The following is a 12,929-nucleotide window of genomic DNA, read 5'->3' as shown; positions in this document are numbered from 1 at the left end:
CCTCGAGTGCTTATTCCAAAACTATTTTCTTTCCTTTGCGATCACGATTCCCTTGCGAGATATCACCTTTAGAATTAAAATAACACATAAATCAACACACTTTCAAATTAAGTAAATAAAATGCATGCACCCTAGTTTAAATCTTTTATCTCCCTTTTTTTCTCGATTTTTCGATCGTTCGACGGCCGCTTACGCTCCCAATTTCCACCGTTGGCTCCCCGTATATTTTTAATGATTTAGACTTAAATCCTAATATTTAATTAAGCACATGAATTCATTATCGAAAATATTTCCCCCGCAAAACTATCTATTTCGAACATAGGATAAAAATTATTAAACTTCCACATTATCCGGAAATTATTTAAATAATTCCCCATAATTAATTTATCGGCCCAAAACTTAATTCATTCCCACCTTATGTCTTTAATTTAATTAATTGATACCCCCACTAAAGAAGGCCCAAACTTTGAGTTGATCATCCAAAATAATTTATTAAGCCCGATTCAGTTAAAAACAAAAGGCCCCAAAACCCTTTAATTAAAGAGGCCCGAAACCATTTAATCCTATTTTTTTCCAAAAGAGCCCAACACACACTCCATCATCTACACTCTCTCTCTTCCTCCCCCTATCTCTCTCTACGCCTTCTTCTTTCTTCTTCCTCTCTCGGCGAGAATTTGCAGAGCTCGACGCCTTGAAGGAATCGGATCTGGCGTCGCCTTCCGCCTCCGCCGTCGAGAAGGCTGTTGTCACTGCACCGAGCCATCTCCAGCCGCCGCCGGGAAGGCTACTGTCTCTGCACAGTGCCGTCTCTCCCGCTGCCGTCGTGCAGCCGTCGCCGACTCGTGCTCCAGCCGCTGCGCCATTGGCTGCTCCCGCGCCTGCCCGGCAGCCGAAACCCCCCCCGAAACAGTCCCGTTTCCCTCCGAACAGCCCCCACGACATCCCGGAATCAACCCGTTCAGCCCCGCAAGTTAAGTTTCTCAGATTCGATTCCCGTTCATTAAATTTCGCTCCTTTTATATTTTTTTTCAGTTTTCTTTGATTAATCGTTTAAGAGGTAAATTCACAGATTTATCGATGATAGCGTTGACGAAAAGATGCAGCAGTTTCAAATCGAGATTGGGTGGAGGGGGTATACCTTCAACAGTGGATGGTGTATGGTGTATGGATTTGCTTTTAGTAACTTCTGTTTCCTCCTCTCTGTATTTGGATTACTGGTTTCTGTCGAAAGAGATTGCAGGTGTTGATTCCGAACCACATTGAAAAATCTAATAAACGAATTGGATGAAATTCGATTACCTTGATAGGAGTTGGAGAAGGCAGATTGGCTTGCAGAGACGTTTGGGTGAGGGAGGAATAGCTGATGTAGGATTTAATATAGTGGGAAGGGGGTTGGGGATATGGGAGAGATTTGTGGGATAGAGGGGAGGCGGTTTCAACGGGGTTGAGGGAGGGATTCAAATTTTTTTCTTCTTTTCTTTTTTTTTTCTTCTTATTTTTGAATTAGTTGAATTTATTTGGTATTTTATTTGCAGGTTACGGAGGAGGAAAATTCCATCACGGAGCAGGAAAATCTACATAAAATCTTTAATTAAGATTTGAATTAAAGATATTTTGTTTTAATTAATTTAGTTTAATTCGCAGCCCATTGTATTTTATCACGGACTAGACTTTTATATTAATTATTTAATTTATCGGATCCAACACGGAATTGAGTCCAATAAATATTCCTCACGGACAGGAGTTAATTAAATTCTCATAATCATTTATTTCACAAATCCCCAATTAACAACAATTAATTACCAACAATCACTTCACGGACTTCGCAGAGTTAATACCATTAAAACAAGTAATTTAGGTTCACAAATTAGGTTTAGAAAAACGGGGCGTTACATCCTATCAACCTTAGCAAAAATTTCGTCCCGAAATTTGTTACTCTCAAGTAAAGAGTTCGGGGTACAATTCCCTCATTTTATCCTCATTCTCCCACGTGGCTTCTTCATGCCCATGATTTTCCCATAGTACTTTCACACAAGCAACACTTTTATTTCTCACAATTTGGATCTTTCGGTCCAGAATAGATTGGGGTCTCTCTTCGTAGCTTAAGTCCGGATTCAACGCGACTTCCTCAAAACGGATCACGTGCTTCGGGTCGAACACGTATTTTCGTAACTGCGACATATGGAAAACGTTGTGAACATTTCCAAGGTTTGGTGGTAGCGCCAAACGGTATGCAACGGGGCCTACTCCTTCAAGAATTTTATAAGGCCCAATAAATCGCGGCTTCAGTTTGCCCTTGACGCCGAATCGTGTTATCCCTTTTGATGGGGATACCTTCAGGAAAACCTTGTCGCCAGCTTGGAATTGTAAATCTGTGCGTCGGACGTCCGCGTATGATTTTTGTCTATCTTGAGCTTCTTTTATCCTTTCCCGAATTTGCCGCACGATTCCCACCATCTCTTCAACTGCATCAGGTCCAAGTATTCTTCTTTCGCCAACCTCGTCCCAGTAGAGCGGTGATCTACACTTTCTTCCGTATAATGCCTCATACGGCGCCATGTTTATCGTTGCCTGGAAGCTATTGTTGTAGGCGAACTCGATCAATGGTAGTGCTGCCTCCCAACTTCCTCCTCGGTCGAGTACCACGGCTCTCAACATATCTTCGAGAGTTTGGATCGTTCTTTCGGACTGTCCATCGGTTTGAGGGTGAAATGCTGTGCTGAAGTTCAATTTGGTTCCAAGCTCCTTCTGTAGACTTATCCAAAATCTTGAGGTGAATTTCGGGTCACGGTCGGACGTGATAGTCACTGGGACTCCACGCAATCGAACTATCTCCCTTATGTAAATTTGAGCCAGTTTATTGGACCCATAGCTTATGAGAATTGGTATGAAATGCGCACTCTTGGTAAGTCGATCTATAACTACCCAAATGACGGTGTTCCCCCTTAGAGTCCTTGGCAAACCTGTCACGAAATCCATGGCGATGTGCTCCCATTTCCACTCGGGGATCTCTAGCGGTTGTAACTTCCCATACGGTCGTTGATGTAGAATCTTCACTTGCTGACAGACTAAACATCTCTCGACGAATGACGCTATGTCCCTCTTCATACCATTCCACCAAAAGGACTTCTTCAGATCTTGATACATTTTCGTACTTCCCGGGTGAGCGGTGTAAGGTGTCTCATGAGCTTCACTCATCACCTCGTTTTTGAGCCCCTCATTATCCGGCATGCATAATCTTCCTTCGAAAGTAAGGGCATTGTCACCTTCTTCACTAAAGTTCCCAGACTCGCCAGTTCGCACCTCAATACGAATTTCCTCCAATTTCGCATCCATCCGTTGCGCTTCAATAATCCTCGACCTTAGATCCGGTCCAACAGTTAGGGTGGCAATTCGTGCATCCACTGTTTCAGGTGCCCTCACTACCTCCAGACGCATCTTGCCAAATTCGCGAATCAGACTTTCCTCTTTGGTGAGAAAAGTGGCCAGCTGGGAATGGTCCTTCCGGCTCAATGCATCTGCTACTACATTGGCTTTGCCTGGGTGATAATTGATGCCACAATCGTAGTCTTTCACCAACTCGAGCCATCTTCGTTGCCGCATGTTCAAATCCTTCTGCTCGAAGAAGTACTTCAAGCTTTTGTGATCCGTGAAGATCTCACATCGGACTCCGTAGAGATGATGTCTCCAAATCTTTAAAGCGTGCACTACCGCTGCTAGCTCCAAGTCGTGGGTTGGATAGTTCAACTCGTGTGGCCTCAATTGTCGTGACGCGTAGGCAATCACCTTGTTGTTTTGCATCAATACGCATCCAAGTCCCACCTTCGATGCGTCAGTGTATACCACGTAGTTCACTCCAGGCTCTGGCACCGCTAGAATCGGTGCACTAGTTAGCTTTTCCTTCAACAGCTGGAAACTTGCTTCACACTCTGGGGTCCAGTTGACTTTGACCCCCTTCTTGAGTTGTTGGGTCATGGGTCTCGCTATCTTCAAGAATCCCTCTATAAACCTTAGGTAGTATCCTGCTAGGCCTAGGAAACTCCGAATCTCGTTTGGTGTCGAGGGTGCTTTCCATTGCTGTACCGCCTCAACCTTGGCGGGGTCCACTCGGATTCCCTCTGCTGACACAATGTGACCAAGGAAGTTCACTTCCTTAAGCCAAAACTCGCACTTGCTGAATTTAGCATACAACTTCTCACTCCTCAACGTCTCCAAAGCGATTCGCAGGTGCTCCACGTGTTCCTACTCATTCCTCGAGTAGACGAGTACATTATCTATGAATACCAAAATGAATTTATCCAAGTATGGGTGAAATACTCGGTTCATCAAATCCATGAACACTGCAGGTGCATTCGTCAATCCAAACGGCATCACCACAAACTCATAGTGGCCATATCTCGTGCGAAATGCAGTCTTTGGTATATCTTCTCGTTGTGCTATAAAACATTTTCAAGTTGTGCTATAAAAAGAGGGGTGGGTTTAGGTCACCAGCAATCACAGCTCATTTCAAGAATGCTAATTTGGATTTGGCAGAAGAGAGCATTTTTGTGGAGATGGAGAAAGGGATTGTTTGTTTGACGCTGCTTCCATCGGAGGATTTGGCTATTTTTGGGAATCTGCATCAGATGAATTATCGGATTGGGTATGATCTTGAGAAAAGACGAGTCAATTTTCTGCATACAAATTGTTCCAAGCCACAATGAAATACTACGGTCTAATACGCTAAATCAAGTGGTTTTGTGGATTTTAATTGTAGACTACGATATGTTTCATTGTTGTGGTTTGATATTGTTGGGTGAATGTTATTATGCAAGTCATGAAAGCTCATTTAGTAATGAAAAAATGTGTTACATTTTTATCAAGAAAATTTACTTTTATTAGCCTAATTGGACTCTATAAACACAAATAATTGATGTTCGGAGTGCAAGTACAGTTTACAATAGCACTCTGATCCCTCCGTCCTATAATAGATGCCACACTTAGAGTGATGATACGAGATTTTAAAAAATGTTATTTTGTGTGTTAAGTGAATAAAGAAAATATATTTTCATATATTGATGTGAGAAATAATCTTATTTTAAAAGGAAATATGACAATTTATTGTGGGGCAAACTAATTAAAAAAGAATGTGTAATATCTATTTTAGAATAGAAGGGGTAACGGAGGAGTAATGAGTAGTACTCCTAACTCTTTATGTCACAAGTGTTAGTCTTGGACCCGCGAGACAACATTAGTGTTTCAATTACTTATACTGATAATTATCATTAATTTTGAAAGTGAAAATCACAATGTTTTAAAAGTGCACAATTTTTCCAACCCAGCGCGAATTGAAAATTTTTCAGTAGACTTTGTTCCTACGTGGCTAGCCACGTAAAATCTATGTGGTTTAGTATTAATTATAATTGAAACAACGTTACGTCCTAGTTCTTGAATTCTGTGTTGAATAATGATCCCTCTGTTTCTAAAATACTCCCTTCATCCATAAATAAATGTCTAATAGTTGATCGTCTCGAGTTTTGATAAATTATAATGACCGATCACTACAAAAAAGTCGTCAATTAGTGACGAAAAAATCCGTCACTAATCAGTGAAATTTCTTCACTAGACAAATTAGTGACTGATCAAGTTTGGGCAGATCCGTCAATAATAAACTTGTCGGTAAAAAATTTTAGTGACGGTTTTTCCGTCACTAAATTTACTATGACGGAAATTGTAGGCAACTACTTGGCATTAGTGACTGACACTTTTCAGTCACTAGTTGTTGAGCTATTGGATGCCGTCACTAATTCCGTCAGTCTTTTGCGTTTTTTTTGTAGTGGATTTATCTCCTAAAAATCAATAATTACTTCCTTCGGTCCCCATTAAATGTCTCATTTTTAACCAGTGCGAGTTTTAAGAAATTGTTTAACTTTGTGAAGGAAAATAGGTGGAAAAAGTTTGTGGAATGTGGACTTCACTTTTATATATTAGTTTTATAAATAGTTGTGAATAAAATAAGTTAGTGGAATGTGTGAGTCACTTACTAAAAGTAGTAAAAGTGAAATGTGACGTTTATTGAGGACTGTCCGAATAAGGAAATACGAGACATTTAATGATGACCGGATGTGGTAACATTTATATATCCAAAATCTTAAAAATATTCTTTTATTGGCTGACAGTATTCTCCACAGCCTTTGATAGTTTATTACGAATATATATTGTCCAGTTAAAAATATTCTCCACGATATTCGTCCAACCCTACTTCTTTAAGCTATTTTGATGTACTATTATTATTTAAGGAGTAATAATTTGTGACAAGCTGCATTCTTCCTTTGTTGATCGACTATGTAAGACTTTCACTAATTTGTATTTTGCTTTTATGTGTTCTCTTAAATCCCTCATTCCACATAATAACTGCTTTCCTTATTTGTGATGATAAAAAGTTGTTATCTTGGACTAAAATGTACAGCATTTTACCGATGCATAAGAACATCATAGGTCCTATCCTATCCAATGCCATTGATCAATATCTAGATGGCCTTATTTGGGGTTTGATTGTTTTTTTACTTTATTTTCTCCTAAGTAAAAAGAAAAGAGAGAAATCTAGGAGTGCGTTTTTTTTTGTCATACCTGTCATATGCCCAAAATTCCTTTTCAAATGTTTAAAATTTAATTTTACTTATACTAGTACTCCCCTTGTTACATAAATTATAATACTGTGAATTAGGATAAAATTAATAAAATAAGAGATAAGGAGAAGAGTAGTTAAAATAATGTTAGTGCATATAAATTTAATGATGACATTAATCATATATCATCCCGTTACTAAAATACTACCACTTCAAACACCAATACAAACTTTATGATTTTTGGAGGAAAACTAAACAAATTTATATGCTTGTAATCCACATGAGCCCGACATATCTCATTTTTGGGTATTTGAATTCATCTTAGATATTTGTCTTATTAATTAACTGAATCGCCGGCTATCGAAAAGAAAAAGAGTTTACCACATATGGCATAACAATTCACAAATTTGATTGATAAAAATACGAGTTTAACTCAAGGAGTGTGGTCGAGTGGCATGCCAAATGGTCAGGGGATCGATCTCTATCTTTGGGTGCCAGCTGTCCCACCCACTAAGGTGCCTACAAATCAACGCGGGAAATAGTTACTGGGTCTGCCGGTGGATACCATTGGTTATTAAAAAAAATAAAAATGTAAGTTTAAATTCAAAATTAAGTCGTATAATATGATCTGAGTAATGTGGCGTTTGAATTCTTTATTTAAATAAACTCTCCATGAATCCAACTGGAATTTGAAAACTTGGTCCCAATCCTAAATATTTTGACCGCGCTACTAATTAGCTTAATCTTGAATGGAAATCTAATAAATTAGTGAATCAATTAATTGCCTTTTACAAAAAACGACTAATTACATTATTTATGAGTGTACGTAACGTGAGGCAATAACGGCAAATTTATTTTTCAAAATTAACGTAATTGCATTCGAAGCCCAGATTGACTGTACACTCAGGGTGTTCGGTTGGCAAGATTACATCTCATGATTAAATATGTATCATGTTTGGTTCATAAGATTGAACCCTTCAACTTAATCCTAGATGGATAGTCTCATGATAATTAGTCATAGCCTCTCCCCTCCAACTAAAATAATCCCACAACTTAATCCTAGATGGATAGTCTCATGATATTAGTCATAGCAACCGAACGCCACAACTACACTAATTGTTCCTTTGCACCCAAATAAGTAACAAAATCTTACTTCGGTCATATACTTTTTTTTTGAACAATTCATTCAAAATTTGAAAGATTTTCCCTAATTAAGCATGCATTTCATTTCTTAATGCAATTCATTACAATAATAATTACACAATTTTTCAAAAAAATATATACACATTTCAACCAAATATTTTCGTATAAATAGTGTTAATCACTCTTGCAATTCCATCATCACAAATTCTTTCAATTGCACTTACACAACACAAAAAAAACATGCCTTCATACCTCAAGTCCATGTCTACATTTCTTTGCTCTCTCCTGCTTTATTCCCTATGCTCGACATTAACATACTCAGTTGAACTCTCTGGCAACAACGGCGACCTCACCTTCGACTTCTTCCACCGCGACTCGCGCCATTCGCCTTCGTACGACCCCTCCACCACGCGTTTCCAACGCCTCAGACACGCGGTTGACCGCTCCTTGTCAAGAAAATCCTCGTTGACAGCATTGCATTCAACATCATCCACAGGGGCCATAGTCGCTCCGATCAGCCTCTCAGGCTATGAGTACCTGATGAAGATAAAAATCGGGACGCCCCCGGTCGAGCAGCTAGCCATCGCCGACACGGGAAGCGACCTAACATGGACCCAATGCAAACCGTGCAAACAGTGCTACAACCAAACTCTCCCACTCTTCGATCCATCTCACTCCTCGTCTTACCGGCCGGTCTCGTGCCGGTCCCACCAATGCACCGCCTCCGGATCATCGCCGTCATGCGGCCGCAAAAACACCTGCCAATACAAGGTCTTTTACGGAGACAATTCATACAGCTTCGGCAAGCTTGCAACGGAAACCCTAACCTTCGACGGAGGCGTCTCCTTCCCTAACTTCGCCTTTGGCTGCGGCCGCGAGAACGGCGGCACATTCAGCGACACCGGGTCCGGGATCATCGGCCTTGGTGGCGGCTCGATTTCCCTCATAAACCAGCTGAAAAAATCCATAGGCGGCAAGTTCTCTTACTGCTTGACATCGCGAGACTCGAACGCCACCAGCAAGATCAGCTTCGGCAGTAGCGCTGTGGTGGCCGGGCCTAAAGTCGTCTCCACGCCACTAGTAAGGAATATACCTGAAACATTCTACTACCTCACACTAGAAGGGCTCAGCGTTGGGACTGAGAGGTTTGCCAACGCTAAGTTGCTGTCCTCGTTGGAGTCCAGCGAGGGCAACATCATCATTGACTCAGGGACGACACTGTCGTTCTTCCCTGAGGAGATGTACAACTGGGTGGAGGGGGCCCTGAAGGACGCGGTCAAGGGTGAGCGCGTGGAGGATGCACAACGGATTTTCGGGTTGTGCTATAAAAAGGGGGATGGGTTCAGGTCACCAGCAATCACAGCTCATTTCAAGAATGCGGATGTGGTTTTGGCGCATGACAGCATTTTTGTGGAGACGGAGAAAGGGATTGTTTGTTTGACGCTGTTTCCGTCGGAGGGTTTGGCTATTTTTGGGAATCTGCATCAGATGAATTATCGGATTGGATATGATCTTGAAAAGAGACAAATCTACTTTCTGCCTACACATTGCTCCAAGCCACAATGAAATGAGTATCTATATATTTCATTATTGTGGTTTTATATTGTTTTAATGTAAAAGTCCTTTAGTAATGAAAATGGGTATTCTTTTTTAATCAAGAAAAGTGACTTTTATTAGCCTAGCTAATTGGACTATATATATAAATTGTTAAAACCGAATAAATGCAACCAAATGACGCAGAGAAACCAGAATCGCAAACCAAAAGTTGCAAACTCAAGAAATAACAGAAACTTAGCGATGAAGACGATGACACAGGGAGTTACGTGGTTCGGCTCTTCAAACCTACTTCCACGGGAGAATCACGATGCACTTTATTCAAATCACAAGGAATTACAATCACTCAACACTCCAATACACTCTAAAAATGATAGCTATACATTTTCATCTATGAACTCTCGTCACACTATGAAACTCTCTACCAAAACTTCACAAAGATAGTGCACCTCTTCACAAGAAAACTGTTGAGTTGTTATTATTCTTGAAAACCGCAGCTCAAACCCTTTAATCCAGCTCGGCTTCATTCTAACTGAAATAGCCGTTAGTTACCGTTATAACTAATCTTTCATGCTTCGACTTTCTGAATTTGCAATTAAGTCCTCCAACTTTATTTTGCTTTCAATTCAGTATCCACAATACAACAAATCTCCACCTTGGATCTGGATAGAAGCAATGCTCGATCATATTCTCCACATGCTGTCACCCTCAGTACTTAACCAAATTCACTAGCTCTAAGCAATGCTTAAGTTTGGAGCTAGGAATGCACTTAGTCAGCATATCTGCTGCATTATCCTCTGTGGATACCCTCTGAATCTTCACCTTTCCTTTATTCACCTCGTCTCTGATGAAATGCAACTTAACATCCACATGCTTTGATCTTTCATGGAATGTTTGATGCTTGGACAAGCATATAGCACTGTTATTGTCACACATGACTGTGATTGCATCTTGTTTCACCCCAAAATCTGAAAGTATGCCCTTCAACCAAAAGCTTTCCTTCACTGCATCTGCCATGGCTATATACTCAGCCTCAGTCGTGGAGAGTGCAACCACAGATTGAAGATTCGACTTCCAACTCACAGCCGAGCCATAAAGATTGAACACATATCCGGACTGTGATTTTCTAGTGTCTTGGCTAACTGCAAAGTCTGAGTCACAATACCCAATTACAGCTCCTTCTTGATCTTCAATCTTCTTATTACCATCAAACAAAATGTTATAATCTGATGTCCCTTTAAGGTATTTCAGAATCCACTTTAAGCCATGCCAATGCTCCATCCCCGGGTTTGCCATGAATCTGCTTGTAACACTGATTGCATGGCTAATGTGTGGCCTTGAGCACACCATTGTATACATAATGCTCCCAACTATACTGGCATAGGGTATTTTCAGCATCTCTCTCCTTTCTTCCTCTGTATCTGGGCTCTGTACAGAAGACAACTTAAAGTGCTGTGACAGTGGGACTGTTACTGCTCTTGTATCCTTCATTTGAAATCTCTCAAGAACTTTAGCTATGTAATCTTTCTGAGTGAGCCACAAACGTCTCTCCCTTCTGTTCCTGATGATGTCCATCCCCAAAATCCTTTTAGCATCACCTAGGTCCTTCATATCAAATTCTGACTCAAGCTCACTCTTTATGCTTTGAACCTCTGGGATTGTAGCTGCTGCAATCAGCATGTCATCAACGTAGAGCAACAAATAAGCCATTGCAATTCCCTTGCTCTTCTTAATGAACACACAACTATCATATGCAGATTTCTCAAAGCCCACTCTCTGTATAAACTCATCAAACCTGATATACCACTGCCTAGAGCTTTGCTTTAGGCCATATAGGCTTCTTTTGAGAAGGAAAACCTTATCTTCCTCTCCCTTCTTGATAAAACCCTCAGCTGCTCCATGTATATACTCTCCTCCAGCTCTCCATTCCAGAATGCTGTTTTAACATCCATTTGTTGAAGCTCCCAATCTTTGTGAGCAACAATAGCAAGCAAGATTCTTATAGAACTATGTTTCACCACAGGTGAGAATATCTCGTTGTAATCTATACCCTCTCTCTGTGTGAACCCCTTAGCCACCAATCTAGCTTTGTATCTCACCTCATTGTTTCTGAAAGCTTCAATCTTCTTTTTGTATACCCATTTGCAGCCTATGCACTTCTGGTGCATTGGTCTTAATACCAAGATCCAGGTTTGATTCTTGTATAGAGAGTCAATTTCCTCTTGCATAGCTCTTAACCATCTATCTTTCTCATGGCTTCTGACTGCTTCCTTATAGCTTGAGGGCTCATGATACTCAATTTCTTCAGCAACAGTCAGTGCATAATAGAGTATGTCATAATCATTGTATCTTGATGGGAGCTTGATCTATCTTCTTGGCCTATCTCTGGCTATAACATGACTTCTCTGAGTGTCATAGGCTTCTCTATCATTTACAGCATCTGGGATTTCTTCATCTGATCCCACACCAGCAGCCTTTTCTTCCTCAGATCCACCAAGCTCCACCTCAATCTGTGTACTCTCTGGCTTCTGTGACAGATATGGCATTTCATCCTCTTTGAATATCACATCCCTGCTAATCACCACCTGTCCCATGCCCTTTTCAGTGCACCACAGCCTGTAACCTTTCACACCCCTCTGATATCCTAGCATAACACATTTGAGGGCCCTTGGATCAAGCTTTGTCCTTTTAGCATGTGCATATGCTCTACATCCAAAATTCCTCAACTTGGTGTAGTCACCTGGTGAACCATACCATCTTATATCTGGGGTATCATTATCAATCGAAGATGATGGGCATTTGTTTATCAGAGCTACAGCAGTTGAAGCAGCTTCTGCCCAAAAATGCTTTGGCATTCCAGAAGATATTAGCATACATCTTATCCTCTCCAAGATGGTTCTATTTGCTCTTTCTACAACTCCATTCTGTTGGGGATTGTGTGGCACGGTTCTATGCCTCTTCGTCCCCTTCATCTTGCAATATTCATCAAACTTTGAAGATAGAAACTCCAATCCATTGTCTGTTCTCAGACATTTCAGTGCATGACCTTTCTCAGTCTCAACTTCTGCACTCCATTCCTGAAATTTGATGAATGCATCTGACTTTTCTTTCATCACATATAGCCAAATTTTTCTTGAGTAGTCATCAATAATCGACAAGAAGTATATGCCTCCACCTAAACTCTGGACTGGAGATGGTCCCCATATATCAGCATGCCCATATTCCAGTGGCTTTGCTGATGTGTGTTTCCCAATTGCATATGGCAATTTCTTGCTTTTAGCTAATATGCATTCTTCACAGGATCTGATGTCATCCTTAGCTACATCACCTTTAAATGCAATCAGGTTTCTCTTGGCCAATTCTTTCAATCCATCAAGCCCCAAATGGCCAAGTCTGTGGTGCCAGTTTATCAATCTCAATTTCACTACAGCATTCATTTGATCTACATCCATTGCCTTAGCTCTGAGATAGTATAAATTGTTGACTCTCTCAGCAACCATAAGAATATCAGCCCCTCTCAGAACTTTGATGAGACCATCAGCCAGAATTGATGTGAATCCCTTTCTTTCTAGCATTCCTAGAGATATGAGATTTCTCTTGATAGAAGGAATGTACCTGACTTCA

The 12,929-nt window shown here is 40.6% G+C and overlaps 1 protein-coding gene across 1 annotated transcript; it reads left to right on the top strand.

The window, feature by feature from the left end:
- Positions 1–7,991: 7,991 nt before the first annotated feature.
- Positions 7,992–9,317, top strand: LOC121766765 (aspartic proteinase CDR1-like). Its single transcript, XM_042163018.1, has one exon. The coding sequence runs from the start codon at positions 7,992–7,994 to the stop codon at positions 9,315–9,317; it is 1,326 nt and encodes a 441-aa protein (XP_042018952.1).
- Positions 9,318–12,929: the final 3,612 nt, after the last annotated feature.

Source organism: Salvia splendens, chromosome 15, assembly GCF_004379255.2.
Source record: "Salvia splendens isolate huo1 chromosome 15, SspV2, whole genome shotgun sequence".
Taxonomy (NCBI): Eukaryota; Viridiplantae; Streptophyta; class Magnoliopsida; order Lamiales; family Lamiaceae; genus Salvia; species Salvia splendens.
The sequence above is the reverse complement of the archived record's forward strand: the minus strand, read 5'-3'. Positions and strand labels throughout refer to the sequence as shown.